General features: G+C 42.7%; 1 protein-coding gene across 1 annotated transcript in view; it reads right to left on the reverse strand.

The window, feature by feature from the left end:
• The window catches only part of PRIMA1 (proline rich membrane anchor 1), a 77,177-nt gene that overhangs the window by 14,020 nt on the left and 35,431 nt on the right, over positions 1-27,726 (reverse strand). Inside the window, exon 4 of the mRNA XM_084632780.1 lies at positions 11,630-11,759. Coding sequence (XP_084488906.1) covers positions 11,630-11,759 — 130 coding nt within the window. The remainder of the gene's footprint in view (positions 1-11,629; positions 11,760-27,726) is intronic.

Here is a 27,726-nt window from a genome sequence, read left to right on the forward strand (position 1 = left end):
CCAGGATCGCTATCAGCTGTTAGCAATACACTGTAACACTGTAAAACAGTTAGCAGTACATACTGTAGAGGGGAAGGAAGATGGGGTAACAAAAATAAGATCATGTGGCTACGTAGGTAGCTACTGTACAATTTGATGGTTGTTGTGGGTTCCAAATCATCGTAATTCCACAACCCATATAATGGCCAGGCAGAACTGCAGCCTTTGTGCTTGGGGGATCACATGGGCTCCTTTTCTCTTGGTGCTCTCAAAGGAACAGTGGGCGTGAGGTGACACTCTGGCTTCACACACCTTATGCACTGGCCAGTATAACCAGTCAGCAGCGTAGGGGGGGAGTAAAGTAAGTTGATCCTATAAAGGGATGTAACAGCAGGCCTGCAGAGGCTGTGTTCCCCGTGGGGCAGTATGGCTCCATACCACCCATTACTAGGGACTATATCTAAACAATGCCATTGGGGTCTTTATCAGCACATTTTGGTTTAAACTGGGATATGTGTAAATTAAGAGGATCCTAGTGTCCTTGCAAATATGACTCTATTCCTGCCCTTGTAAAAAGCACAGGACCTGACTGTAGTTAATAGACCTGTGCAGATGTAAAAGCAGCATCACTGAGAGGAAATTCAGACCCATGGTATTCCACAGCGTGGTCCTGATTTTCAGACCTTCTAAGCATCCACATCTTCAGTTGAAATCAGTGGGAGCTGCAGTTGCTCAGGCCCTTGAGAAATCAGGCCCCAGTGGCTTCATTCCAGATGTTCTGTACCTCTTCAGTGGCAAAAAAACCCAGCTATTAAACCAGCTTAAGTGGCTCTCTCAAGATTCCTCTGTGTAAGGGGAATCCCTGGGTGGTGGAGAACCAAAGTGGTCATTCTGTGTCATGCTCTCCCCATCTCAAGGAGTATTCCTGGGAGAAAGAAAGTATGTCTAGAGTATCCCAGCACCTCAATGATCATTGACTGCTGGAGCAGGATCCTGCCTGTAATGAAGAGTAGCTCTGAATCTGCTGTAATTATACCAGGGACTGGACTGAACCCAGGATCAGGGAAAGATCAGGCTAAACACCATCTTGGCTCTTCCTACAAACAGTGCTGAGTGCTCAACTGTGCCAGTACTCTCAACCCCAAGTGTTCAAAAATCATTGGGGCCTCAAAACGCCTGAGATTGGCTTAAAAATGAGATTATTACAAAAATAAGATACTGGGGTCTTATTTGCCTTCTGATTTTGGAGTCTTTAGGGTACACTCATGTCATGATATCAAGGTTTCTCCACAATCATGAGGGCTACAAACTTACTTTAAAAAAAAAAAAAGAAAGACCCTATTCTCATATATTAACATGACTCCTGGAGAAACACCATTTGTGGTCCCTAGGTAAAATTATGAGAGTTGGCAACACTCCCTATTATCCTCAAAACATTACTATGATCCCGAGTCTCCACTTAACTACAGTGGTGCAAACTGGGAATACAGTGGATACCACTTAATAGCAACCCTGATATTAACAGCTTCCAATTAATAGCAACGTTTTGCATGGACCCAATCCCATCCCATTGTCCTGAATGTTCATGGGATTTTGATATTGGCATCGGCATGTGGCTTATTGAAAACTTTGGTTTAGAAAAAAGGCCGCAGCTGCAGGCAAGTTTGCAGGGCTTCAGCCAGGGAAGGACGCGCTGGAATGTAAGTGCTTGGCAGCGCTTCCCGCTATTGATGCAGCTCTGCAAATTTTCTGTGCCTGGGGACCACACAGGAGGTAAGGGTCTGGTGGCTCATATCACCGCCTCACTGGGGAGCCCCAGCTGGCGTCCCAACTCCGCCGACTGGGAAGGGAGGCTGCGGTCAGGGCTGCAGGTGGGATGCCAGGGCTTTCCATGGCAAGCAAGGGTGCTCCCGGAGCCGCACGGTACCTCTTCTCACTGCTGCCCCACCCACAGTCTCCCCTCCCAGCTTGTAGGGAGCGGTACCAGGCAGCTTCGCAGGCTCCCAGTCCCTACTGCCCCCCTTCCCACAGCCTCCCCTCCCTGTGGAAAGCCCTGGCATCTGGGCTGCGGCCCCACTCCCCACTGCTGCCCTGACTGCAGGCAGGTTTGTGAGGTGCAGAGAAGCCATGTCCCAGCACTTCCTTTCCTGGCTGCAGCCCCACAAACCTGCCTTCTGCTTATCGGCAGCTGCTGGATAATAGCAACTTTTTGCTGGCAACTGCGGCATTCATAATAAGTGGAATCTACCGTGATTCCAGTGAAGCCAACATAATTACACCAGCATAGAACTAGCATAAATTGAGCATCACATCCTCATCTTGCAGTATTGGTCCTTCTGCATTTGGTCCAAGTACCATCGAGTCCTGCAGCATTTTTTATAAGGATGCTGGGTGGACACAGCATTCTGCACATGCCTGTAGTCTCATTTAATGTACAACTCCACAGTACAGTGAAAAATGTCATATTCTTTAGTGCTAATGGCACAAAGTTATTGAGCCACAGAACTGACCATAATGGTCTATAGATTTCTATTGGCTTCTCAGTCAATACGCTGTAAATTAGAAGTCAACAACTGAACAACATTTTAATGGAAAATCAATTGTGCGATATGTGGGGCATTCCTCTGATGTTACAAAAACCGGGAAAGGCTTTCTGTAATTTGCTGTCATTCTGGGTTATGGGGAAACAGAGTGACATTTTCCTTTTTATGGCAGCACTCTTTCTCCTCAACCGGATGTTTGTGTAAGTTTGTGTAATCTTAAAGGAGACAAATAGAAGATGGAACCTACTCCCCCCGCCCCCTTTACAGCTGTGCAGAAATGCAGTGTTTATACAAGTTCCAGACTGACAGTCCTGGAGGACAGAGTCCAGTGCTGATCCACAGAACAAATACTGTGTGGGCAGCAGCAGAGCCAACTTTCCCACACAGGACTGCTGATGTGCTTCAAACTCTACCATCTGTAGGGGTGAAAGGATTTTTCATTTCCTATGCCTATTCAATCCTTAATCGTCCAATGAAACTGCTAATAAGTGGTAGCAGTGATTTTTGATGAGACAGTCACTTATCCACTGGGACTCAAACTCATGTCACATAGACCATTAAACAGCCATCAGATGGTACCAACTTTCAGTACGTGCAGACTAACACCCCGTTGTGCCACTGAAGTCAATAGAATGGGTCTCATGGAGTCCAGTAGGATTTGGATTAAGCCTTTAGTGCTCAGTTATGCAACACTTACTCTCGCAAGTAATCCCATGGAAGTCATTGCACAGTAGAGCCCACAGGCTGGACCTGAACTTAAAAGTTAAGAGCTAAGAAGTATTTATACCATTACCCAATGCCCTGAGATATCCAGTCCCCCTCACACACAGCTTTATGTAAATTAAGGGTTGGATTCTGCCACTCTTATTCACAGTGGAATTAATGTGTCTACATGTGAAATATGATAAACGTAGGTTAGCTTAGCAAAGATGTGGGTCCGACGTGTTTTAATAGCCAAATTTCATGGATTGCTGGAAGTAAGGATAATTTTCTTTTTAGACAATACTCAATTTTAATTCAATTTGGTTAAATTCAGGTTCAGTAAATTTTGGTCAAAATGAAATAACACAACAAGAAGTGACCCGGGGAAGAGCTCTGAGTAGCTTGAAAGCTTGTCCCTTCTGCCAGTAGAAGTTGGTCCAATAAAAGATATTACCAAAATTACCTTGTCTTTCTCACATTTCTTCACAGGTAAAAATGACACTGCATGAGGTTTCAAGCCGAGAGTAAGACTGTTGTCCAGTTGTTCAGAATATTTAGTATGTGATCAGTGGGTCCACCACAAACCTGACTCCCAGGCGCAAGAGGAGACTAAATCCATAGTGAAGTGCTTAGAAATACAAGCCAAGCAACACATCCCTTGTCCTTTTTGCTGTGAATAAAGATGGCAGAGCACTCAGCCAATCCATTTATGATGCCCATAAAATTATAGATGAACTTTGTTGTGGAAAACCCTGAGGTACTCAGGCTATAATATGTTTTCTAGGACTTACTGGTTTTTTGATTTTCTGGCCACTTCCAAATCCTTCCAAATTCCTTTTCCACTCCCTTTTCCTTCCAAATCCATCTCTGAGTCAAAGCATTACTCCCTGAGGAACTGCATTTTCTATGGGCTGACTCCCTTCCATGTTGGAGGGACCTAGTTTTGGGTCCTGGAAATGGGGTTCTGGGTGGCAGAAACTGCTTTCATAAAGGGTTTGTCTTCTGTTTGCACAATCTCCATCATCACAGTCCTATGTCCCAGTCTTCTAGCTAGATGAGTTAGCTTGAGCTTTTTCCACAGCTTGACTAATGATATTCCTGCATTGGCCACATTGTTGATTAATTGTAACCCTCTCATCAACCTACTAAAAGCTATTCTAATAGATGATACATATTTTTCCATTGCACTTTAGAATACATTCTGCCTCCAGTCTATGTCATTTACTCAGTCCAGCCCATAATAAGCCATGCTTTTCCTTTGAGTACCACTGGTTCATTTAGCTAAATGTAGAAAGGCAATTCAAGGTTCCCTTGATTATTTAGTACATCCTGAAACCACCCTGTTAGGCCTGGGTACTGCAGCATGTAAGGTATTAAATGTCATATGTTGGATATTAGACCCTCTGGAATACCTAATTTATGAATTTTCTTGTTTGTCAGTTTAAATCTGACCAGTCACTTTATTTCAACATAGTGTTTTCCTATATTAGAATATGATTTGAAGGTGAATGTGCCAGTTATTTAAGGAAATGCATATGTAAGTATTTACAGTATCTTTCCCCATGCTATGGAGCGTATATGTAACTGTTGTAGCTTAGCAAAGTTACAAGAATGAGCACAACAGCTGTTATGTGAATTTGTTAACCAACATGGGCCTGCTTTTTCCTGCTGACTTAGCAAGAGTATTTTTTGTCCGCAAACCCTTTGATATACAATTGAGATCAGAGTTATTCATCCTACCACAAATCCAGCAGACCCGAGAAGTCACTTCCCTGGGCAAAATGGGCTGCTGAAAGGTCATCTCAGAGAGTGAGGTTGTGCTGTAGATTTTTAATACAGACTTTTCACACGCAGAAAAATAATCTGAAACATCTTCTAGAAAGTCCAGTACCGGGAGCATCCAATGGCACAGAGACTTGGAATGTTCAGGTTGGCTATTCCCTTCATGTCTCAGGAGACAGCTGCTGTCTCTTAACTTTACATAAGAAGTCAACAGTACTTTTAAAAAAATGTATATAAATATCTTAGTCCTCTTATAGTGAGACAATGCCATACTAGTGAGTTACAGAATAGGATTATGTAATGCATCACCCTCCCTCCCTCATCTCATCTATTTACTTACCAAACAATATTTAATCCTCCTTACTTGTCTATTTCCCCTTTCCCCCTCCAATCTTTCTGTTGTACTATGGGCTAGGTGCTTACATTGCAAGGGAACGTAGAAATGATCTTAAGACCCAACAAGATCCTCAGATGATTTAAATGGGCATAGCTCCACTGGGTTCATTGAAGTTACATTGATTTACACCAACTGAGGATGTGGGCCACATAGTACTGCTTAGACAACAAGCTCACATTGAATATCTTGAGTTCAACCAGCAATTAGAGTAATACCAGGAGGGTCAAATGTCCATTGTCCCTCTCCCTGCATGCTAAGCTATTTACTGATTTTTCTTGGCTCATCTGCATTTACTAAACAGGATGCACCCATTCAAGGAAAAGGGAAAGAGTTATAGGACTTCCCAGAGACATACTAGAAAAATAACTACAAATGTTTTCGAATTTGAACTGTTCATTTTCTCAGATATGCTGGTACAGCTATTATAATACATTACTAATAATAACTGGCTGTGTGACTAGCTAGTCTCTTAAATGCTCCGTGCCTCAGTTTCCCCATCAGCAAAACGCATAGAATAACATCTATTACATGTATTGTTCTGAGTTCTAACTAGTGTTCTGTACATTTTTTAGAAATTCCTGGATGAAAGATGTTACAGGTTATGGCTGCTCTTGGTATGTGAGGGCCAGTCCTTAAATTTGACCAGTTCTTAAATAATTTTCATGTGCCATTGAATAATTTCAGATGATAAATATCCTTCATTAAACAAAATATCTACCGCTCTGTCACCAAGAATATAAAAAGAAACTAATAGCAACATAACATTCCTGAGGTGTCCTTTCTGTCCAAAATATGACGGTGCTGCCACAAAATATATAACTGCATTACAAGCATGACACATCAGTGCTGCTCAGTGCATGCCAACAATACGTGCATATACAGATAGCGTACTGACAGCCAGTCATTAGGTGTTGAACATCACAATTTGCATGCACAGATATAAATTTCTCAGGTGCACAACTAGGCTGTGAAAAACTCTGTGCAAGAAATCCAATCTGCACTCACAATTTTTGAGGCTGTTTTGAGGCCCCTTTGGAAATCTGTCGCATATATGTCTTTCTACGCATATAATTTATCTGGCACATCTCGGTGGTGTTCTAAGCATTAAAGCTGATTGATAGATTTTGCCATTAGATCACATATGGAAATGAAAACTGAGGAACTGATTACAATCTCCGTTACGTCAAGTTTACACCGGTGTAACTCCACTGATTTTAACGGAAGCCAAGAGGGTGAGACAGCAACGTGCAGATTTGGCTCTGGCAATAGGTTTTCACATGAAAAGCACTAATGCACTGTATTGCATGTTGTGAATTAAAAAGTTAAAACTGATGCTCTCATGAACTTCCAGCATTAAAAATAAACAAAACCAAGAGATGCAGTTTTGATCCATATTCAGTAAAAATGTTGTTGAGTTACTGCTGCACGGAGAATGGTCACTCCCCCACTTCTCCTCTCAAACACATGCAGACACCAGGCTGAGTTTGATTGAATCTGGCCCTTTGAAACTACCAAATGAGATTTAAGTCTCAATACAACAGGATTTTTCTTCTCTTTTCTGCTTTAAATATGATTCTTATGAAAGTGAGGGACTAATACAGTAGAACCAAGCGCTGTGCAAATAAATCTCTGTCCAAGCTTTCCTGCATATAACTTTTAACTCTTACTGCACCTGAGACCCATCTGACTCCTGTTATTTCATTGCTCAGCTTCCTCTTAGCACCAATACTGCTAACCATGTCAAACTGCATGGTACAGACGAACACGACATAGCAACCATTGATGGTGAAGGCTGTACAACTCACTTCACTTGTGGGCCCAACCAAATGGGAGCCCAAGATTCCAGAAGGTTCTTGCAGTAAGATTACTTGGAACAATGTCCACTGGAACTGCGACACTTGTGGGTCTGCCACTGACTTTTCCCTTTTTCACACTTTGAGAGAAATATAAATCTGTATTTTTAATTCATATTGGGCAGCACTGTGGCGACTGATCTCATGCCAGATAGGCTTTTTTATTAAGGAATCAGAGGTTAAATTGCTGTGGATGTTTTTTATGTAGACTTTTCTTTTTTTTCCCTGTAACTGATGGGCTAGCTAGAATTTTTTAATTTTGTTTTAATTGCACAAAACAAGGAACATATGGTGATGATGTAACCCACACACCTCCTGGGTGTGGTGTTCTGTCCCATCTAGTGGCACTGGGACCACTTAGAAAGAGAGAGAGTTAAATGAGTCTGCTGTACAGCCTTAGCTAACAGGAAGCTGGCTTTTAGCTCATGCTGTAGAGGCTTATGCACTAAGCTCCAGAGGTCCCCGGTTCAGTCCTCCCTGCTGACGACAGGCGTCTGTTGCCCTTACAATGGTAAGACTTATTAGTGTTTAATAGTAGTAGTAATCCATATTTATATTGCCGTAATACCTAGATGCCCCAATCAGGACCAAGATTCTACTCTTGCTGGTGTTGTACAAACATGAAGACATGACCCGTCTGCCAAAGAGCTAACAATCTAGGAATGCTAGAGTGCCATAAGCATGTGCAAGATTTTAAAGAACATATGAAATGATAATAATACTTGACACTTGTACCCTTCAAATACTTTAATAAGCATCAGGTAATGCATCCCCATGACACCCCCGGGAAGTAGGTAAATTTTCTTATGCCTGTTCTACAGATGAGGAAATTGAGATGTTAAAGGCCAGATTGTTCCTAGTCCCAGTCCAAGTGCACAAGGGGAAGCAGTACAAGGAGCCTCTGCTCTTCCCAACTTGACTGTAGAGGGATCAGCTACACTGTGACAGGGAACAAAAGCCATGCTCTCTCTTAGCGCTAGTACAGGCTCTAGTTGCCTGAACTGGCATGAGGAGGGAAGCCCATAACGAGGGTCACCCCGACATGCGCTGCTTAGGGTAACTTCTCCCGGTGTGCCTGGCTGCAGTGCATCCACTGCACAGCTACTCCCGTTCAACTCAGAGAGCCGACGGCTCAGCCAAGCCTACAGAGAAAGTCAGTGTCAGAGCAAGGATTGGAACATGAGTGGTTCTGATTTCTGTGCCTCTATCTGAAGAGAGCAGGTTCATACCCCAATGAATTCACAATCTAATTTAGCCACAGAAGTATAGGATACATTGGTCAAATGAGAAAGGAAGCCATGCTGCACTACTGTTGGAAGGCTTCCTGAAGACAGGTGGGTATGGGAATGAGACTGGTTGGTGCCCAAGAAGTGGGCTTCAGTTCCAGGTGTAGGCTGTGATGTTAAAGAAGGTGCCAAGTGAAGAGTAATGGAAGATGAATAATGATATATAGTGAGGAGGAAGGCTTGGAGGGACTAGCAGGTTTTGAAAGGCAAGTAGCACGTTTTTCATAATACAAAGACCAAGACAAAGCACATTTACAAAGTGTTACTAAGGACTGAAAAGACACTGCTAGGAACAGAGAACATATTAGAATGGAACCTGCCTCAGAGGGCCACCTAGGTTCATTCCCTTAAATTCCTTTTGCGTACCCAAAAATGTTGTGTTTCTCCTATCTTTCTCTGGACAGATGAGAGTAAGTGAAACAGGAACAGGAAATACAGTTGGGGATTTCTCAGACTTTCCAAAAAACAAGCTGTTCAATCATAACAGATGAGTCTCCATGTTGAAAGTAATATCTTTTATTGGACCAACTTCTGTTGGTGGAAGGGACAAGCTTTCGAGCTCCACAGAGCTCTTCTTCAGCTCATATTTTGTCTAATTTCCTAGGGCTTACCAATAAATATTCCTGAAAGAGGATCAAGGCAACAACTATTGGGGAATATTGCCAACAGTTCTAGGTCATCCATTCAACATAATTTTTACTGAAAGGATTCATTACAGACGACAAATGCTCTAGTTACTCTGAAAAATACCCAATTTCGGTTAATGAGCTTCTCTTTTATAGACCTTCATCTCCTCTTTGAGCAGTTCTCAGCTTAGTGTTTGTCAATAATGTGATCATTAACATAAGACTCAGCAGCTAAACTAGCATTTGGCTCAGAGAAATGAAAACACCTGTCAGATCTTCCTGCAACAAGATGCACATAGGCTTTCCACTGACTTCTGGAGGCACGCAGCAGCTCTGAACTCAGGTTGGTCTACACTACCAATTTATGTCAGTATAACTATGTCGCTCAGGGGTGTGGGTATGTCATCCCTGAGTGATGCAGTTATACTGACCTAACTCCCGGTGTAGATAGTGTTATGTTGATGGGAGGGCTTCTCCCGTTGACATAGCTATCGCCTCTCGGGGAGGTGGAGTACCTACGCTGATGGAGAAGCTCTACAGTTGACGTAGGTAGCATCTTCACTAAGCACTACAGAGGTGTGGCTGCACCAGAACAGCACTGTAAGTGTAGCTAAGCCTTCAGTGCCGTGAACATCTTTTCTATACCCTCCCATCCACCAGGAGATAACTGCTCTGAAGAGAGATCCCTTGCTTGGTGAATGTAGAATTGGGGAGTTGCTTCTGCCTTGAGTGTATTTTACAACCGCAGCGTTTCTGCCAGTAATCATTCACAGAATATTTAGCATTATCTAGCCCAATTAAATGGGTGTTTGTGTGACACGGACACCTTATCCACTAAAATTGGACTGAGACCACCAATGCTTTTCAAATGAAGCCACTGAGCAGTCATGAGAGACCTAATAACTTTTAATCTATTGAGGTTGGGTTAGAACGATGCAAAACTTTTTACCAATTATCAATTCCATTAGCCATCCAGTCCTCTGCAAATTCTCATTCTAAAACAGTTCAGCTATTTAAACTGGAAGTTTTAAAAGTCCTTGAAATTGATAAATATACAGGTTTTGGCTAAACTATAAAAAGAAAAGTTGATTTCTGTATACTCACTAATAAAGTAAGTTAGCTACAGAACAATCCATTCTGCCCTCTGAATCCTCCCTTTGGCTGCAAGTTGTTACATTATTCTTCATTTCCTATCCTGATCTGCTGGATAGGTTTTTGTGGATGCTCTTAAAACTTGTACAACGTTCCAACACTGAGATGTCTGTACTTGGGCTAATTTTCCATCTGTTTTTGATGGAACATTGGGTTTCTGACTAAATGAAATATCTCACAAAAGTATCTTCTTTCTGCAGAAAACTTCTATTTTTGTCAAAAAAACCCACCACTCACACACCTGAAAACTGATTTTTTTTTTCAGTTTCCATCCAAAAAAACAAAAAATTCCCATTCAGAAATGCTGCTGTAATGCTTCATGCTCCTATTATTCTCTACAGGCTGGGTCTCCCAGCCAGATCATATGTCTATGGCCAGTGACTCCACTGAGGCACCGTGATAGCTCAGTAAGAGGGAAGACTGTGGTTTTCCATGGGAGACATAATCCAGCCTGGGAGTCTAGCCCATAGAAGAAAGCAGGAGCAGGAAGAGGAAGCACCATGAAGGCATTTCTGAATCTAAATTTTTGGTTTTAAACTGGAAGGTTTTGGCCAAAAATTTTCAACTTTTGATTTTTCACCAAAAACTCCACATTTTCCTTGGAAAATGAGACAAACGTGATTTTTTGGGGGGTGGGTGAGGAGTGGTTTTTTTGTTTTCTAACTAGATCTAGTCTGTACCAGTGGCAGCTGGCATGGTAGAGACAGGTTGTACTAGTAGCAACTGAAATGACTGCTGCATACAGTGTGTACATGGAATTAAATTAGGATACCCAGTTCTGCATTTGGGTCCCAAAGTGACAATTTGGAACCTAGAATTAGGGATAGTTTAAGAGCCCCAAATGAAGTATCTTAGGGTTTGAGTTGAAGGGTACTGTATCTGTCTAAGGGATTATTATTATTAGTGTTGGACAGTAACCTCAAATCTGAACACCTTTGAATTCTGGGGAAAATCTGAACAGGACTTGGATCCAGATTTGAACATGACAGCTGGCTCCTACCTCTGTGCTGGGCCAGACCAAAACCTAGATACCTATCCCAGCACTCACACTATGGACAAAGTTCCCATTCAAATCTGAACTTCACAGATTTTAATCATCCTCAGGACTGAATAGTTGTGCTTTGAACTTCATCGGTTACATAGGAAAAGAGTCAGGTTATAAAAACTTTATAATGAAAACACAGACAGGCTATTAACGGCAGTGATGTTACAGGATGAATTAGGGAAAGAAAACCAGGACACAAGATGACAGCCAAATATCTAAAAGCACTTTGAGGAGTAGGCTCAATCAGGGTGCTCACAGTCTTACCTTTTTATGGCTTTGTAGCAAATGATGACAACTACAAAGAGGAACACTAGTGTGGTGCAGCATACTGCAATGATTATAACCAGGCCTGGCCACCAGGTTTCTTCAGTGGGGCAAAAGGTAGACTTGGGAGCTGTAAAAGATAATGTGAAAAACATACATGAGTTCCCCCGATAAGTAGTTTGTAATCAGATAGGCTTCATTCACCCTGAATATATAACTGCACCAGGACCTGAGACATGTACATAGAGGTTATTTCACATCTGGGACCAGTTTTCTGAGCAGTAAACTCTACTTGCTGTGTACTGGATGAATATTGCTTGAGAACCACACGGTGCAGCAAGTCATCAAGTGCTGGCCACAGTTCTTTGTGTTGCTCCATCATCCACCACATAGCATTCAGATACAAGGGGAAAGGCACAGCTCTGCTGCCAGAGAGCAATGTCTTTTCTCTTGGTGATTGCCCATCTATGGCAGGATCAGTTTTAGTTTTATAGAGAAACATCATGCTGATAAGTTCAGGCTTTTAAACAAAATTAGGAAAGGTTTGTCTGGGAGAAGTAACAATACCTACAACCAGGGATGGAGCTGCTACCATATTAACCTTGGATGGAGGGTGGTGAATTCGTTTAAAAGAACGCAGGAATTGTATTAGTTACTAATAGCTTTTGGGGGACTTTACTCAATTTTTTTTCTACTGTACGGTCACTTTTTTAATACATTTAATTAATATCCATTAATTGATGTAGTGCTTATGAAAATGTAAATTAAAAGAAGAAAAGTGTATTGATTTCCAAGGGCTAGATTGTGCTCGCAGGCACTGCCCACAGCAAGGAGTAAACTGCACCAGGAGTAATCATGGGAGACATGTAACTCAGAGATAAAGCTCTGCGGTACATTCATTTCCCTTGTGGCTGGAGAGGATAGCAACATGCTGAAGGTCTATAGATGGGCTTGGCAGAATTTGATTTTTTTTTAAAAAATAATTTTGTCAGACATCAGTGTTTATTTTTAAGCATTTTTTTTCAATTTTTATCAATGTAAATTTTCACAATGGCACAAAATTGTGGGTTTTAATCATTGTTTCTGATTTTTATCAATTTAAATTGTTCACGGGAAATTATGGGCATGTTAGACAATAACTGTTTAATTATAGTAGATGTTGAGATTCAAAAAATCAAAACATTGTGGTCATTAAAACAGAAATTGTCAACATCACATGTCAAAATATCCAAGTAAATATCCTTAAAACAAACTCTAAATTCCCAAATAGCCTTTTTCTTATTTTTCCAATCTGAAAATTTCAACCATTATCAATGGAAATATTTTTCCGACGGTTGGTGATATGTTGAAATCTGTTTTTACTGACATCTACTGATAAAAGTGTAATCCTTCAAACTATCTATAGGGCAGCAAATTATGAAATTAGGATTGGATATTTTTCTAAACGATCTGCTCTAGAAATTATTTTGGGGAAGTTTTATGGCTTGTGCTAGACAGGAGGTCAGACAAGATGTTCACAGTTGTCCTTTCTGGCTTTGGAAGCTATGTATCTATGACATCACCTGTGCCAACACAGCTGGGACTAGGAAGAGACCAGTGAACTCCTTGCACTTGTGACCTGACCAAGATTATAATTCATTTGTCCATAAATAAATATTAGCAGTGCATCAGTCAATGGGAACATCTAGGTTAAATAACAAAACATTTAACATTCAGTTAAATAACAAAACGTAGCACCAGACACTTCTTAATGTCTTTTGAACGTGCTGATTTGATCTGGTGCATTTCACTCTCTGAGCCTAATATTATATCAGCCACTGACATTTTACAAATGTGACTCAAACTCTTCCCTCAAAACTGTTGTGATCAGATTCTTTTGTAATGACATGATCTGTAGGACAGCTAGGCACATTCATCCTAAGAGGGCTGCAGAGAGATTCATAAGAAAGCCACTATGTGTAACAGAGAAATCAAAATGATAAAGTCAGCCTGGAAATCAAAGAAATGGTAAATCAAAGAAATCAAAATAATAAAGTCAGGCTGGTAACTCTACTGGTCAGTTCATCAACTGGTGCCACTGAGGAAGTGCTACCCTTACCACAGACAACAGATCTCCATTAATATTAATGCATAAAATTAATGGAGATCTGTTGTCTGTGGTAAGGGTAGCACTTCCTCAGTGGCATCAGCTGATGAAATACTTCACAAACATTAACTGTGAGATAAGTGAATATCATCTCTGTTTAACAGAAGAGAAAACTCAGATTTTTCTCCTCAGTTTAAGTAACTTGAAGAGCCCAGGGTTCCCAGCTCCCAGCCCAGCACTGAGTCTACTATATCATGCATCTTTCAATTTATGTCCTCAGCAGTTGAATTTCTATTTTATTACCATAAATTCTATGGAACTAGTTCTCACTAAGCAGTGAACATGGGAGTTGTTGTGTCATGAGATGGGGTGGAAGTAAGCTTAAAATATTTTAAAACTATTTTAATATTATTTATTATTTTATTGCACCCCAAAGTGGACTGGGCATTTCAAAGGAGACATTGCAAGGTCTCAGCCTGAAGGAGCTTACAATCTAAGGGCCCCATTCTGCCACCACTGTGCAGTGCTTGCTGACGTGAGTAGCCCCATAAAACTCAGTAAATGCTACACAACATGAAAAAGTGGGGCAGGATTTGGTTTTTAGACGTGACATGATGAGTGAGAGTAACAAATAATATGGAGAGGGGATCCAGCAATATGAAAATGTGGTAACAAGGCTTAGCCAAGTGCCCATCCAACACACACATCTTGGTGGTTCCACTCTAGTATTATTAATATAGAAAAATACAGAAGATGAGATGAGATAGTGAATATTACTGCCAACACTGTGAATCATCATCTTCATATATTTATCAATGATAAGAACCATAGGAATTGCCATAATGGAGAAGACCGCTGGTTCATCTAGTCAGATTCCCTTTCTATGACAGTGGCCAGCCCCAGATGATTCAGAGCAACATGCAAGAAACCCTGCAGGACATCCACAAAAGAAAGCTTCTTCCTAGTCTCTATTAGTTAGAGGTCAATTTATGCCCTGAGGCATGAGAGTTTATATCCCTTCCAAAATTCTTTGGATTTTATTTTTTTAATCCTTACTATTACAATTCTGTTTCTCTTTAGAAATGACCAATCTTTTTCTGCTAAGCTCTTGGCCACAATGGTATTGTCTGTCTAGATTAGGTATTTATATGACTCCTGTTACTGTAGCATCTAAGCACCTCACAATCTTTAATGTATTTATCCTCACTACAACCTTGTAAGGTAGAGCAGTACTCTGATCCCCAAGTAACTTGCCCAAGATCACACAAAGTCTCTGGTGGAGCAGGAAATTGAATCCAGGTCTCCAGGGTCCAAGACTAGTGTCCTACTCATCATTCCTCAGGCTGTCACAGGCTAACTGCACGTTGTTGTGTGAAAAAGTATTTAATCAGTTTTGAATTTGCCACCTTTCAATTTCATTGAATGTCTCATTCCCTTCTCTTATTATGAGGAATGCTGAATAGAAATTCCTGATCTACCTTCTCACCTAAGTTTCCTCCAGGCGATCAAAGGTTGTGCAGATGAGGAGAGGCGCCTCTCCCTCAGCCCCAGTTCTAGCCCTGGAGCTGCGGCGGCCTGAGAGAGGCATCTCTCCCCCGGCCCTGGGCTGCTGCTGTGAGACACGGCTGGCAGGAGTCTTCTCTCCCTGCTGCAGCCCTGGGGCAGCCTGCACCCCAAACCTCTCATCCCCAGCCCCACCCCAGAGCCCACACCTCCTCCCGCACCCCAACCCCTCATTCCTGGCCCCACCCCAGAACCTGCACCCCCAGCCAGAGCCCTCACCCCCCTCACCTCAACCCACTGCCTAGCCCTGAGCCCCATCCCACACTCCCAACCCCTTGGCCCCACCCCCACCCCACATCACCTGCATATTGGTGCTCATAACAAAATTCATTCTGCACATGGATGTAAAAAATGAGAGAGAACATTCATTATTTTGTATCTCTTTATCATGGCGCCCTCTTATTTGTCTCCTTCCTAAGGTAAGCAGTCCCAATCTTTACAGTGTCTCTTCATGACAGAGTTATTTTCCATGTCTCTAATCATTCTCATTGTTCATTTCTGAATGGCCTTTGCTGTTTGTGCTATATCCTTTTTGAGATGGGGCGAACAGAACTGAACGCAGCATTCCAGATGAGAACATGCTTATTGATTCATGTAATTACACTGTACTGTTTTCACTATTATTCTGCATCTCATTCCTTATGTGTTTGAGGTTTTTGTTTGAGGAAAGGTCTTCATTGAGCAAAGGTCTTTTTTCTGAGCTGTTACAGTTAGTTTAGAACCCAGTAAGGTATATGATTACTTCAAATTATTGCTACCTAATTCCTACCAGCACTTTCAAATTAATCATAAAAATAAGCAATGGCTATTATTTGAACTCACATATGTTTTATTTTGTCATTAAAAGAATCAGTGAGCCAGATGCTGTTCTCACACTGGTGCATATGTGAAAAGACTCCGTGGGACTCAGTACAGTCTCTTCACATTTACACCGCTCTAACTGGGAGCTGAATCTGGCCAAATATTAGAGGTAGTCTGAACAAAAACTTGGAGCCAAATACCCTAAAACTGTGAGAAAGGTGCCTGAGTAGGATCCCATAGGGCACGTCTACACAGTGAGCTGCAGCCCGCAGCAGTGAGTCTCGGAGCCCGGGTCAACAGACTTGGGCTTCTGCTACCACGCTAACAATAGCTGCAAAGATGTTGAGGCTCTGGCTGGAGCTCAGGCACTGAAACGGAGGGAGAGGGGTGAGCTCCAGCCTGAGTTGCAGCACCTACACAGCTATCTTTAGTGCAGCAGCTTGAGCCCCCATGAGCCCAAGTTGGGCCGCCTGGACTCTGTGACTTGCTGCCATGGCTTGACACTCGTTGTGTAGACGTACCCATATTGGTCTCACGCTGATGGACCCCATTAACTACAGGGGAATTTATGGGCCTGATTCTCCTCTCATATCATTTTACATTAAATCAGAATCAGGATCCTAACTTTGTTGGTCCCAAAAGCTCAGGTCCAAAGACCTGAAAGTTTGGAACTGAATCTGCATCTGGACTTTGTGGCTCAGGCTCATCTCTAATTAATATTACACTCAAAATCTCCGCAGTATCCTTGATTCTTAAGTGGACAGGGAATCACTTTCAATTATATAAAGTGGCTCAGTCCTATTATCCAGAATTAGCTAAAACACACATTGCGGTAGGTCTTGCCATTCACCAATGCAAAATAAGTCAAGAAACTTGTGCTACTCTCCCAAGTTGTATTCAATCATTCTGCACATTGGACCTGATTCTCCTCATAGTCCCAACAGTGTGAATTAGTCATTGGAGTCACACTGGTGTGAAAGAGGAACCAGACCCATCATCTGTGGGTTGGATCATCAGCTGTGAATGACAACTGCCTTAGTCATTCAAACCACAAATCATCAGTTGGAAAGTGCCCACCCAGCACTCTGGGGTGGGGAGGGGTGCTGCATGCTACGCACCTGGCACTATGGGGCTGCGGGGGGTGGGGGAGGGGTGTGCACTGCCCGCTCAGGGCTGTGTGGCTGGAGGCGCTCAGGCAGCCCAGGTTTGGGGGGAGGGGGACCTCTGGGCTTCGGCGGGGGAGGGAAGAGGGAGGGGAGGGGCCTCAGGTGGAAGTGGCGGGCTGGGCCGGGGCCTAGCCTCCCCGTGCCCGTGGTTCACCCAGGGGTACAGGCAAACAAGTTGTGTTTCAATATAGTCAATTGTAAAGTCACACATCTAGGAACAAAGAATATAAGTCATACCTACAGGATGGTGGGCTCTACCTTGGGAAGCAGTGACTACAAGAAGGATGTGGAAAAATTGGAAAACGTCCAGCGGAGGGCAACAAAAATGATTAGGGGACTGGAACACATGACTTATGAGGAGAGGCTGAGGGAACTGGGACTGTTTAGTCTGTGGAAGAGAAGAATGAGGGGGGATTTGATAGCTGCTTTCAACTACCTGAAAGGGGGTTCCAAAGAGGATGGATCTAGACTGTTCTCAGTGGTAGCAGATGACAGAACAAGGAGTAATGGTCTCAAGTTGCAGTGGGGGAGGTTTAGGTTGGATATTAGGAAAACCTTTTTCACTAGGAGGGTGGTGAAACACTGGAATGCGTTACCTAGGGAGGTGGTGGAATCTCTTTCCTTAGAAGTTTTTAAGGTCAGGCTTGACAAAGCCCTGGCTGGGATGATTTAGTGGGGATTGGTCCTGCTTTGAGCAGGGGGTTGGACTAAATGAGCTCCTGAGGTCCCTTCCAACCCTGATATTCTATGATTCTACGATTCTATGACTCTTGACTTGGGGGTCATGATGGATAATCATCTGAACATGAGATCCCAGTGCAAAGCTGTGGCTAAAAGGGTTAACATGATCCCTAGATGGATAAACAGGAATATCGAGTAGGAGTAGGGAGGTTATATTACCTCTGTATCTGGCACGGATGTAATGGCTACTGGAATACTATGTCCAGTTGCGTGACCACAATTCAAGAAAGATATTGAAAACTTAGAGAGGGTTCAGAGAAGAGTCTTGAGAATTATTAAAGGAATAGAAAACATGCCTTATAGGGAGAGATTCAAGGAATTCCATCTGTTTAGCTTAGCAAAGAGAAGATTAAGGAGCAATTTGATCACAGTCTATAAGTACCTACATTGGAACAAGACATTTTTAAGAGGACGTGTCCAATTTATCAGATAAAGGTATAATAAAATCCAGTGGGTGGAAGGTGAAGCTAGATGAACTCAGACTAGAAATAAGACAGAAATGTTTAACAGTGGGGGTAGTTAACCTTTGGAACAACTTGCCATGGCTTCTCCATCACTGGAAATTTTTAAACCAAGATTGGGTGTTTTTCTAAAATATATGCTTTAGTTCAACCATAGCTATAGGACTTGAAGCAGGAATTAATTCAATGAAGTCCTGTGGCCTGTGGTCACACTAGCTCAAGGGTGGGCAAACTTTTTGGCCCGAGAGCCACATCTGGGTATGGAAATTGTATGGTGGGCCATGAATGCTCATGAAATTGGGGTTTGGGGGGGGTGGGAGGGCTCCAGCTGGGGGGGCAGCCTCCGGGGTGGGCCTGGGGATGAGGGTTTGGGAGTGCAGGAGGGTGCTCTGGGCTGGGACCAAAGGGTTCGGGGGGGGGGATCAGGGCTGGGGCAGGGGGTTGGGGCATGGGAGGGGGTCAGGCTCCAGGTGGCACTTATCTTAAGCAGCTCCCAGAAACAGTGGCATGTGCCCCAACTCCAGCTCCTACATGGAGGTGCGGCCAGGCGGGTCTGCGCACTGCCCTGTCCGTAGGCACCACCCCTGTGGTTCCCAGCCAATGGGAGCTGTGGAGGGCGGCGCTTGGGGTGGGGGCAGCGTGTAGAGCCCCCTGGCCGCCCCTATGCATAGGAGCTGGAGGAGGCGATGTGCTGCTGCTTCCAGGAGCCACGCGGAGTGGGGCAAGACCCCGACCCAACTCCCCAGCTGGAGCGGGGCCAACCCCAGACCCTGCTTCCTGGTGGGAGCTTGAGAGCCAGATTAAAACGTCTGGAGGGCCGGATGTGGCCCTTGGGCCATAGTTTGCCAACCTCTTCACTAGATGATAACAAAGATCCCTTATGGCTTTAAAATCTATGAATCTATGAAATACAAAGTATTATTAGGTTTATTCTTCATGGCCAAATTCTGTTCTCAGTTACAGCAGCATAAATCCAAAGTAAACACACTGACTCAGTGGTATTACCTCAGATTTACATTGGTGTAACTGGATCGGGCCTTATGAAAACAAGCTTATAAAAATAAGTACAATTAGATCAAAGGAACTGTGCAAAATAGTTCACTGTCAGAAAAAGCACACACAAGTTCTTTGCTTGACCAAATTATCCTTGCAACTCCTTTTGTAGATCACTGCAAGGAAACGTTCCAAGCCTCAGCTCCCGTTCTAATTTTATACTCCCAGCCAGTGAGTATTTGTATTCATTTGGCTGCCACCAAAAATTAACACACCATGGAAGAATAACCCAGCTACAAAATGTTAGTATGAATGGTCAGTCTCAAACTCTTCTGTGATTATTAGACGTTGCAGGTTGTCTTTGGAAAGGAAATTTCCACAGAATCACCATGAAGTTTCAATTTTTACTTAACAAACCTCAGAGTTGATTTATGACCTCAAATTCTTCCTAAACAGCTAGGAGCAGAAAGTCCCACCACAGCGTTGGAACAGTTTGTAGACGTGTCTTCTGGGTCAGAGTTAAAGTCATAGTGTATGAGGTAAATTGTTACATGCCAATACTGTCCCTAATGGAATGTAGGTAGTTGTGAGGCTAATGGAATATTTATAAAAATTACCCTGACTGGTCATTACTATGCTTTATAATGCTTAGATTTTGTAACTCTAATGCTCCTGTTATTTGTTTTGCATGAGGGTTATACTGTATTCACTGTTACAACACTGACTATAAGCTAATTATGTTTGAGTGTGGGAATGTGCACTAAATGTGAATGTAATGTAATCAAACTTTAAGGAGGGAAGGAATACTATGTTCCCTGCGATGCAGAGGAGTACATGACTTTGAAGCTGTGCTCCATTCCAGGACTGCACAACTGTCATCAGTCTACTCATATACAAGACTAATGGAGGCAGTCACAGAATCAGAACACTGCTTATTCTCTGCCTGTCCGTTCTATTGCTCATGTTCTGAGGACACACCTATCCCAATAAAACAAAAGATGGGTCTGATCCTGAAAACAGATCCACATACCCAAACATCATGCCCACACAGAGTCCCATGAGATGCTCTCAGGACTACAGGTGTGAGCATATGGATCTTTTTACAGGATCAGACCCAAACAACTGGCAGGTGTGCACTGACATGATGTATAAAGGATGAATGTAGCCTCTTTTACCTCTTTACAACAAAAATGACTCCATGCCTTAAAGAGGAAGAATGCTTTCAGTGTAAATCAGAACTGATTGTTGTTTTAGTCTTGCTTTTATTTTGCTCTTACAGAAAAGTCAAGAGTGCTAGAATAGTCATCTCCAAGGAACATTTGCATATTTTTAGCAGTGTACATTCACTATGGGCTGAATCAGACAGTCTTTATGCCTGCAGAACTTCTATTGCCTGAGTAAGGATGGCCAGGTTTGGTCATATGCTTTCAATTAATATGCTTTGAATTATACTGTGTATATTTTGTTTAAAAGGCACTTTCATTTGCCTCTAAGGAACTGGAACATTTTCTTAGGCAGGTTGGAACTGAAAGGACCTGATGTGGGATGATTTAGTTGGGGATTGGTCCTGCTTTGAGCAGGGGGTTGGACTAGATGACCTCCTGAGGTCCCTTCCAACTCTGATATTCTATGATATTCTATGATTCTATGATTTCCCCGTTGCCAATACAGAGCAGGGGTTTGAAATCCCTTGTTGGTTTTTCTGCCGTATTGCCAAATAGCCTTGGTCAATTCACATAATCTGTCTGTTCCTTGGTATCCCTGTCTGTGAAGTGGGGATAAACAGTACCTTACAACAGGGATTGTCTGAATGTGATGGATTGAAGGTCAGATAACTGATGAATGCGATAATTGAGGGAGTTTTAAATATGACTGACAGATCCTGACGTGTCAGAATCTATGAGCCTGAGTCAAATCACAGGGATGTTAGGAGAAGTGATGTACAGAAAGGTGGATTTTGAACACTGAAATTCGGGACTGTTCTGAGTGGGGGGGGGGGAAGGGAGTTGGTTCATCTCATGATAGTGAAACGGAACAACTGCGAAAGTGGAATCCTGGTTTGAATTCAGAACGCCCTTTCCCAACCTAAAATTTGGGGAGGGGAAGGGAGTTTGTGTCCTTAGATTTAGCTCTGGCTCATCATACCCCCCTCTTGTATTCCACAGGGGTGTTCGAACTAAAGATATGACAGAGCCACAACATTCAGATCTGATGTTTGGGGAAGTTTAAGAGGTCAGGGACAAAGGGTCCAGGGTTCTAGTTTAGACTTCTCTCTAATTGTGAGGGTTATTTATAAAGCACAACTTCGATTCGGACAAAATGAGCCATATGAGTGCAAAATAACGTGTATAAATACATAGACACCAACAACAATACCCGTCCCTTGAAATACAATGATGAGTTTAGCCCATACTGTACATGGTCAAAGCCTTAAACTCTGTATCATCTTGACCTCAGATATACTAATGGATATGCATTGTGGTTCCATCACTAATGCAGCTCTCTACATAATTTACAAAATATTGGCAGGCTGACACTGCTGCTCAGTAAGAACAATTTAGAATCCTAGTGAGTGTCCGTATCTTCTCAAGTCTGAATTACTGTCATTTTTTTACTTTGTGTATCTTCTGATCATATTAGCTCAAGGATTCTGTTTATCTAGAATGTCACAATTCATATCTTTATAGGTGTGCCAGGCTGGCTCAGTGAATCAGTTTCTCTCTAAACTCCTTACACTGGCTTCCTATAAAGTTTAGTCTTGAACAGGCTGGAAGAACTTCCACTGACTTTCAGATCCTTGAATAGACATAGGCCAGCATATATAAATGATGCCTTCTCATCATACACTCTTATGTACTCAGTAAAACTATGGTCAATTGGTTATTTAATCTGACCGGATTATAATCTCATGACAGTGGATGCCATACTTCTCTGTTAAATTGCTCTTTGTTGCACTTTTCTGTTAATTTGCACTTCCTATTACCTTTCAAAATGTTCAAGCCATGCTGGCATTTAAAACTAGTTTAAAGGAACAACATTTGCTAATGTTTATACCTGTTTAATTGCTGATCATTTTATAGGGTTGCACTCTTAACCAGCTGCATGGTGATTGGGTGGTCCCATTTGTATACATGCAGCAGACTGCACCAACCAAATGTGTGCACACCATTTTGCATGTGTGCAAATCCCACATATCTGCATACAAATTGTTCATTTGTCTACCCAGCTGTCCTGTTGGCAGAGGTATGAAAGTTGCATACACAAAACTGGTCTCATGAAATCAGAAACCAGAGCAGCAAATGTCAGCCTTAGCGTTTATCCTATGGTTTCCTGACACACTTTCCAAATTTCTGCTCCCAGTTTGTTTGTTTTTAGCTACACTGCACATCTGCTGTAATTCCGTATATGTGAATGGGATTACTTTGATGTATGCTGATGTGAATGAATACCGAACTTGCCCTGGTGGTGTTATATTTAATAAAACTGGGGTGAGATCAGGATTAAATTGTAAGAGCCTGAACCATGGAGTGCAATGGAAAGACTCCCATTGATTTAAGTGGGCTTTGGGATCTAGGTCCTATAAATGTAATTTGTTGATATAAGAAAGCACAAAAGAGAAGGAGAACTCCCCTGGGTAAGTGTTTACAATTCAAATTCTGCTGTTAAAAAAGCTGAATTCAGGACCAAGTCCGATTCTCATTTATACTTATGGTATAAAGTGATACAGAGGCACTGTTTCCAGGGGCAACACATGGGGCGGGCATGCAGGGTCATGTGGCTCCCCAGATTTCTGCCAGGGTTTGCCGGCTGGGCTCCCTCCCTATGTGGCAGCTCCTGGAACTGGCAAGCTGCATGCTGTGGTGGTGGGGAGAGGCAGCAGCAAACAGCTGGGAGCTGCAGGGATGGGCTACTGAGGGTAAGGGGAACGGCATTCCTGGGGTGTGTGACTCAAGCTGTTGGAGGGGCAAACCTTTAAATCGTGCCCCACCACTATCAGCAGGTACCAGTCATCTCTGGCTGCTGCTCCAGTGCAGCTGTGCTGCAGTAGCGTTTCCCTGTAGACACTCCCTATGCCAAAAGGAGGGGTTCTCCTGTTGGTGTTGATAATCTACCTCCCTGAGAGGTGGTAGCTAGCACTGTCTACATTGCGGTTAGATTGGTATAGCTATGTCTCTCGCTCCCCTGAGAGAAGTAGTTATACTGATGTAAATTCCTAGTGTCGACGAGGCCTTAGATTGCTGCGTACCACTCGAGCAGTATAAAATAGCCTTAAGTAGGCCTCGGTAAATTAGCCTAGGTATAAATGAGAGTTAGGCCCCGAGTGTCTAAGAATAAAAGGCCTGATCCTCAGCTGGTGTAAACTGGCATAGCTCCATTAAGCCATACTGACTTATATCAGCTGAGGATCAGACCCAGACTATTTCATATTTCCATCTGTGGTGTATAAACATTTGCAGAACTGGTTCCAAGGTGCAAAGTTCAGCTCTGGATCTAAACCTGAACTTCCTCGAAGTTCTGGGCTGTTCAGATTCAGGTTTTTTATTTGGGTTTATTTAACCTCTTGTAATAATGGCAATGTTATAATATGTTCTGTGACTCAATGTTAGCTCAAGAGTCCTTGAGTTGTTTATTGTATTTTGTTATATGGAAACATTTAGAAATGTGTTTGGAAAGTTAATGTAATAAGAACATGTAGTATGTATCCAAATTTGCTGTTACAGAGAAAGTCAGCCAACATGGGGGAAAAAAATGTTTCACAAAGTGCACTGGAATGAAATTTGTTGCAATTATAGATCTTCAAGTGTTACTTTTTAAAATAATGTGTGACAGCAGGAATATTACCCATGTTTTGCTTTGGAACCCATGAGCCTAAACTGTTTAGTTCATAAAATCTCACATTCCTTTCAAAGAAGGATTATACTGGGCTAAATCAAAGCTCAAGTAAACATTCACTTCCAAACCGAAAGCAGGCCATGGAAAACAATGCTAAAACTTTTCAAAATATACATATATATCTATATGTTTTAAGGCTAACCTCCTCCAAACACACACAAACAGAGTGGAGTCCATTGTTCCTTCAACAAACAAATAAAAAGCCTATTAATCTTAGAGTTAAGTGTGCTCATTGAGGGGAACATTCCCCCCCCCCCATTGTGTGTGTGTGTATCCAACTACTGTCAATAGTTTTGTAGCTTCTGTGTCATTCTGAATGACTCCAGAGGATTTAGTAAGGTTTTGTCCTACCTACAGTATATTTGAGAGGTACTTTCTCTTTCTCCTTTTTTAATTTTTCTTTTCTTGCCAAAAGTGTTTTTATGTGGGCTGAAAAGTTGAAGAAAAATATTTCAGATATAAGCATTTAAATAAGATTATCCATTTTTAAGATACGAGTAATAAAATATTAATGGTTGTGCTTCAGTGTCTCTCTGGCAGGTCCAGGATGTCACCTCATCAACTTCGCTTCACAGTTCTTTCCCCCTTAGAATTCATCAGGCGACACTTGATCTGCTGAGAGAGACATGCAGAATCACCTCAGACTGAATACTAAAGGTGATGCTGATAATGGCACAAAGTTCTCAGCCAGGTTTGTTAGATTCCAGTCCTCTTCACAGCCTGGCAGGTGACTGCCCTTGTATACAATTTGCAAATGGCAATAATAACCCATAGTATTTCTCTTCAAACCATTTTGAAAACACTGGCTAATTAATCCTAATGATATCAGTATGAGGCAGATAGTATCAATCCCCATTTTGCATATGGGGAAACTGAGGGAAGAGATATTTAAATGACAAGTCTGAGTTCAAAAGGGGAGTGAGTGGAAGTCAGGACTATGGGGTGTCAAGAGTCAGGATTAGATCTCTTCTGTTCCTAGTGTTCAGCTTACTGTTCTCACTCTAAGAAACAGAATCATAGCAAAAGACAGCTCTGAATACTACAATAATATTAAGGGATGCCTCAAGGGCAATGGGCTCAATAAAATATGAAATTTTTGAAAGACCTTTGACTGCAAGAGAATCTGCTCCCCTGAATCAAATGATAAAATATCCCCAATACAGAGAGATGGGCAAGTTGTGCAGACAAAAGACAGAATTCAAACAAAAAGCCATTCTTGAGTGTCTGTCATTATTAACATGAAGGACTGATTTGATGCGCCTGGCACAGGAATATAAAGTAGGTTTGGATGTAAGGGTGAATAAAAGACAATAAAATAAAAGTCCACACCAGACAGGTTCATATCCACTGAACCATGTCCAAACATCATGGCAAGGATTTCGGCAATTGTGAATCCTCAACATCATAGTGTCATAACTCTGCTCCACTTGAGCCCACTCCCCAAGATTATATGATCAAGAACGTAGCAGTTGGGGAAGCAGCCAGCCCAGAGGAATCCTGCAAACCAGAAATATCACCATGCCATCAACATCCTGCCAGCTGTGCTCATCTCTGGGGTATGGATGCTACTGGGTGAGCTTAGCAACAAACAGGTTCAGATAAAATAAGAAGCAAACTACACTTGTCCCAAAATTAGAACCCAACCAAAGCCAAACTGTTGTGAGATTCAAAAAAGTTCATTTTTCTTTCTTTACTTTATCACACACCTCTGAACTTTCTGTAGATTTGGACTGAAGCCAAATCAGAAATCCCATGAGATAGACTATTCATACTATATATCCAACCCAACCATAGCCAGGAAGTAGCGGCAAGTTCACCAGAAAGTCTGCCCTGGTGAGATTTACAGCCTGATTTCTTGACCAGGAAATGTCCTGGTAATGCTTGTTTAAATACAGCTGGTGGAAATTTGCAGGAGATACTTCTGTTTGTTACACTGTGCTTAGAGTTGCCACTTTTCTAATTGCTGGTAACTGGACGCCCAATGCCCTGCCCTTTCCCCGCCTCTTCCCCCAAGGGCCTTGCCCCTGTCCCATCTCTTTCCGTAAGGCCCCCGCTCCACCTTTTCCCTTGAGGCTCTCCTACTCCTCTGCCTCTTCCCCCAGTCCCTGCCCCATTCTCCACCTCTTCCCCCAAGATCCCACCCATGTCGCTCGCTCCTCTCCCCCCTTCCCTGTTGCTTGCTGGACTGCCTTTAGGAGCCTGCCTGCAGGTAGGAGGCATCCCTGGATGAGCAGGGGCCAGCGTGGGTTAGTGACCCGGTGCCTCCACCCACCCAGCGGTAACCAGACTTTTGGTCTGGGTGCCATTTAGGGTTGCCAGGTTCCCTTTTAGACTGGACTTTCTGGTAAAAAACAGGCACTTGGCAACACTAAATGGCACCCGGACACAGAAGCCAAAAACGAGACTGTCTGGGTAAAACCCTGATGGGTGGCAACCCTATCTGTGCTGTAGAGACCTCTATACCCTGCAAGTGCTGCTACTGTTTTAAAGGGTGTACTGCAATCACTAAGCAGTGGGATCTTCTGCTGTAATGAAAACATGTATGGGATGATGCTTGAGAAAGTCCTGTCCCCAGACTTTGAACTGTAGATGTTTTTCTACATGGTCCATTTTCCCTTTTTTCTTTTTCTTTTATTTTTCCTTTCTAAAAGTATGTTCAGGTGAGGAACATGCTTGGAGCTTGCAAGCGGGGTCTGAAAGGAGTGGTTCTGCAGAAGTATTGCAAACAGCAAGGAAGGGGGTGAATGGTTCAGCATAAGATTGGAAGAAGTGGGACTGTAAGTGTTGGGTGAAGAGTGGCAGATGCATGTAGTAGCTGGAATGTGGAGAGTGCAGACATGGAAAGTAGTAAAAACTGTATTCTAGAGGTTGACGAATCCCAAAGCTGTTTGGGTTCAGGTTTAACCACAAATTTCAGTAAACCCTCATTATGCTGTGATATATGGTTAGCTCTTGTATAGCGCTTTTCATCTGTAGATCTGAAAGCCCTCTACAAATGAAGGTTAAGGATTATTAGCCCCATTTTACAGAGGAGATAACTGAGGCACAGAGAGGTGAAGTGACTTGCCCAAAGTCATACAGCAGGTTAGAAGCAAAATAAGGAAACAGATCCAATGTCTTCTGACTCACAGCCAGTGTCCTATATTCTGAACCTCGCTGCATCCCCTTGTCATTGAGATGCAAACATTGTATTTATCCATAATTACATTACAGGAGTGGAGGCAGAAAACTTCTACTGACCTGGGGCTTAGATGCCAGGTTTCTGATCCAAATAGGGACTCTGATACCATGACAGTGATCACAGTATAAAAGCCTAGACCAGACAGAAAGAAATAATGTGTTGTCTTGCCTCGTGCAGGGTGGGTCTGGTGCTAGGCAATTATGGTGACTATT

The sequence above is a fragment of the Lepidochelys olivacea genome, assembly GCF_965140295.1.
Source record: "Lepidochelys olivacea isolate rLepOli2 genome assembly, chromosome: 6".
Lineage (NCBI taxonomy): Eukaryota > Metazoa > Chordata > Testudines > Cheloniidae > Lepidochelys > Lepidochelys olivacea.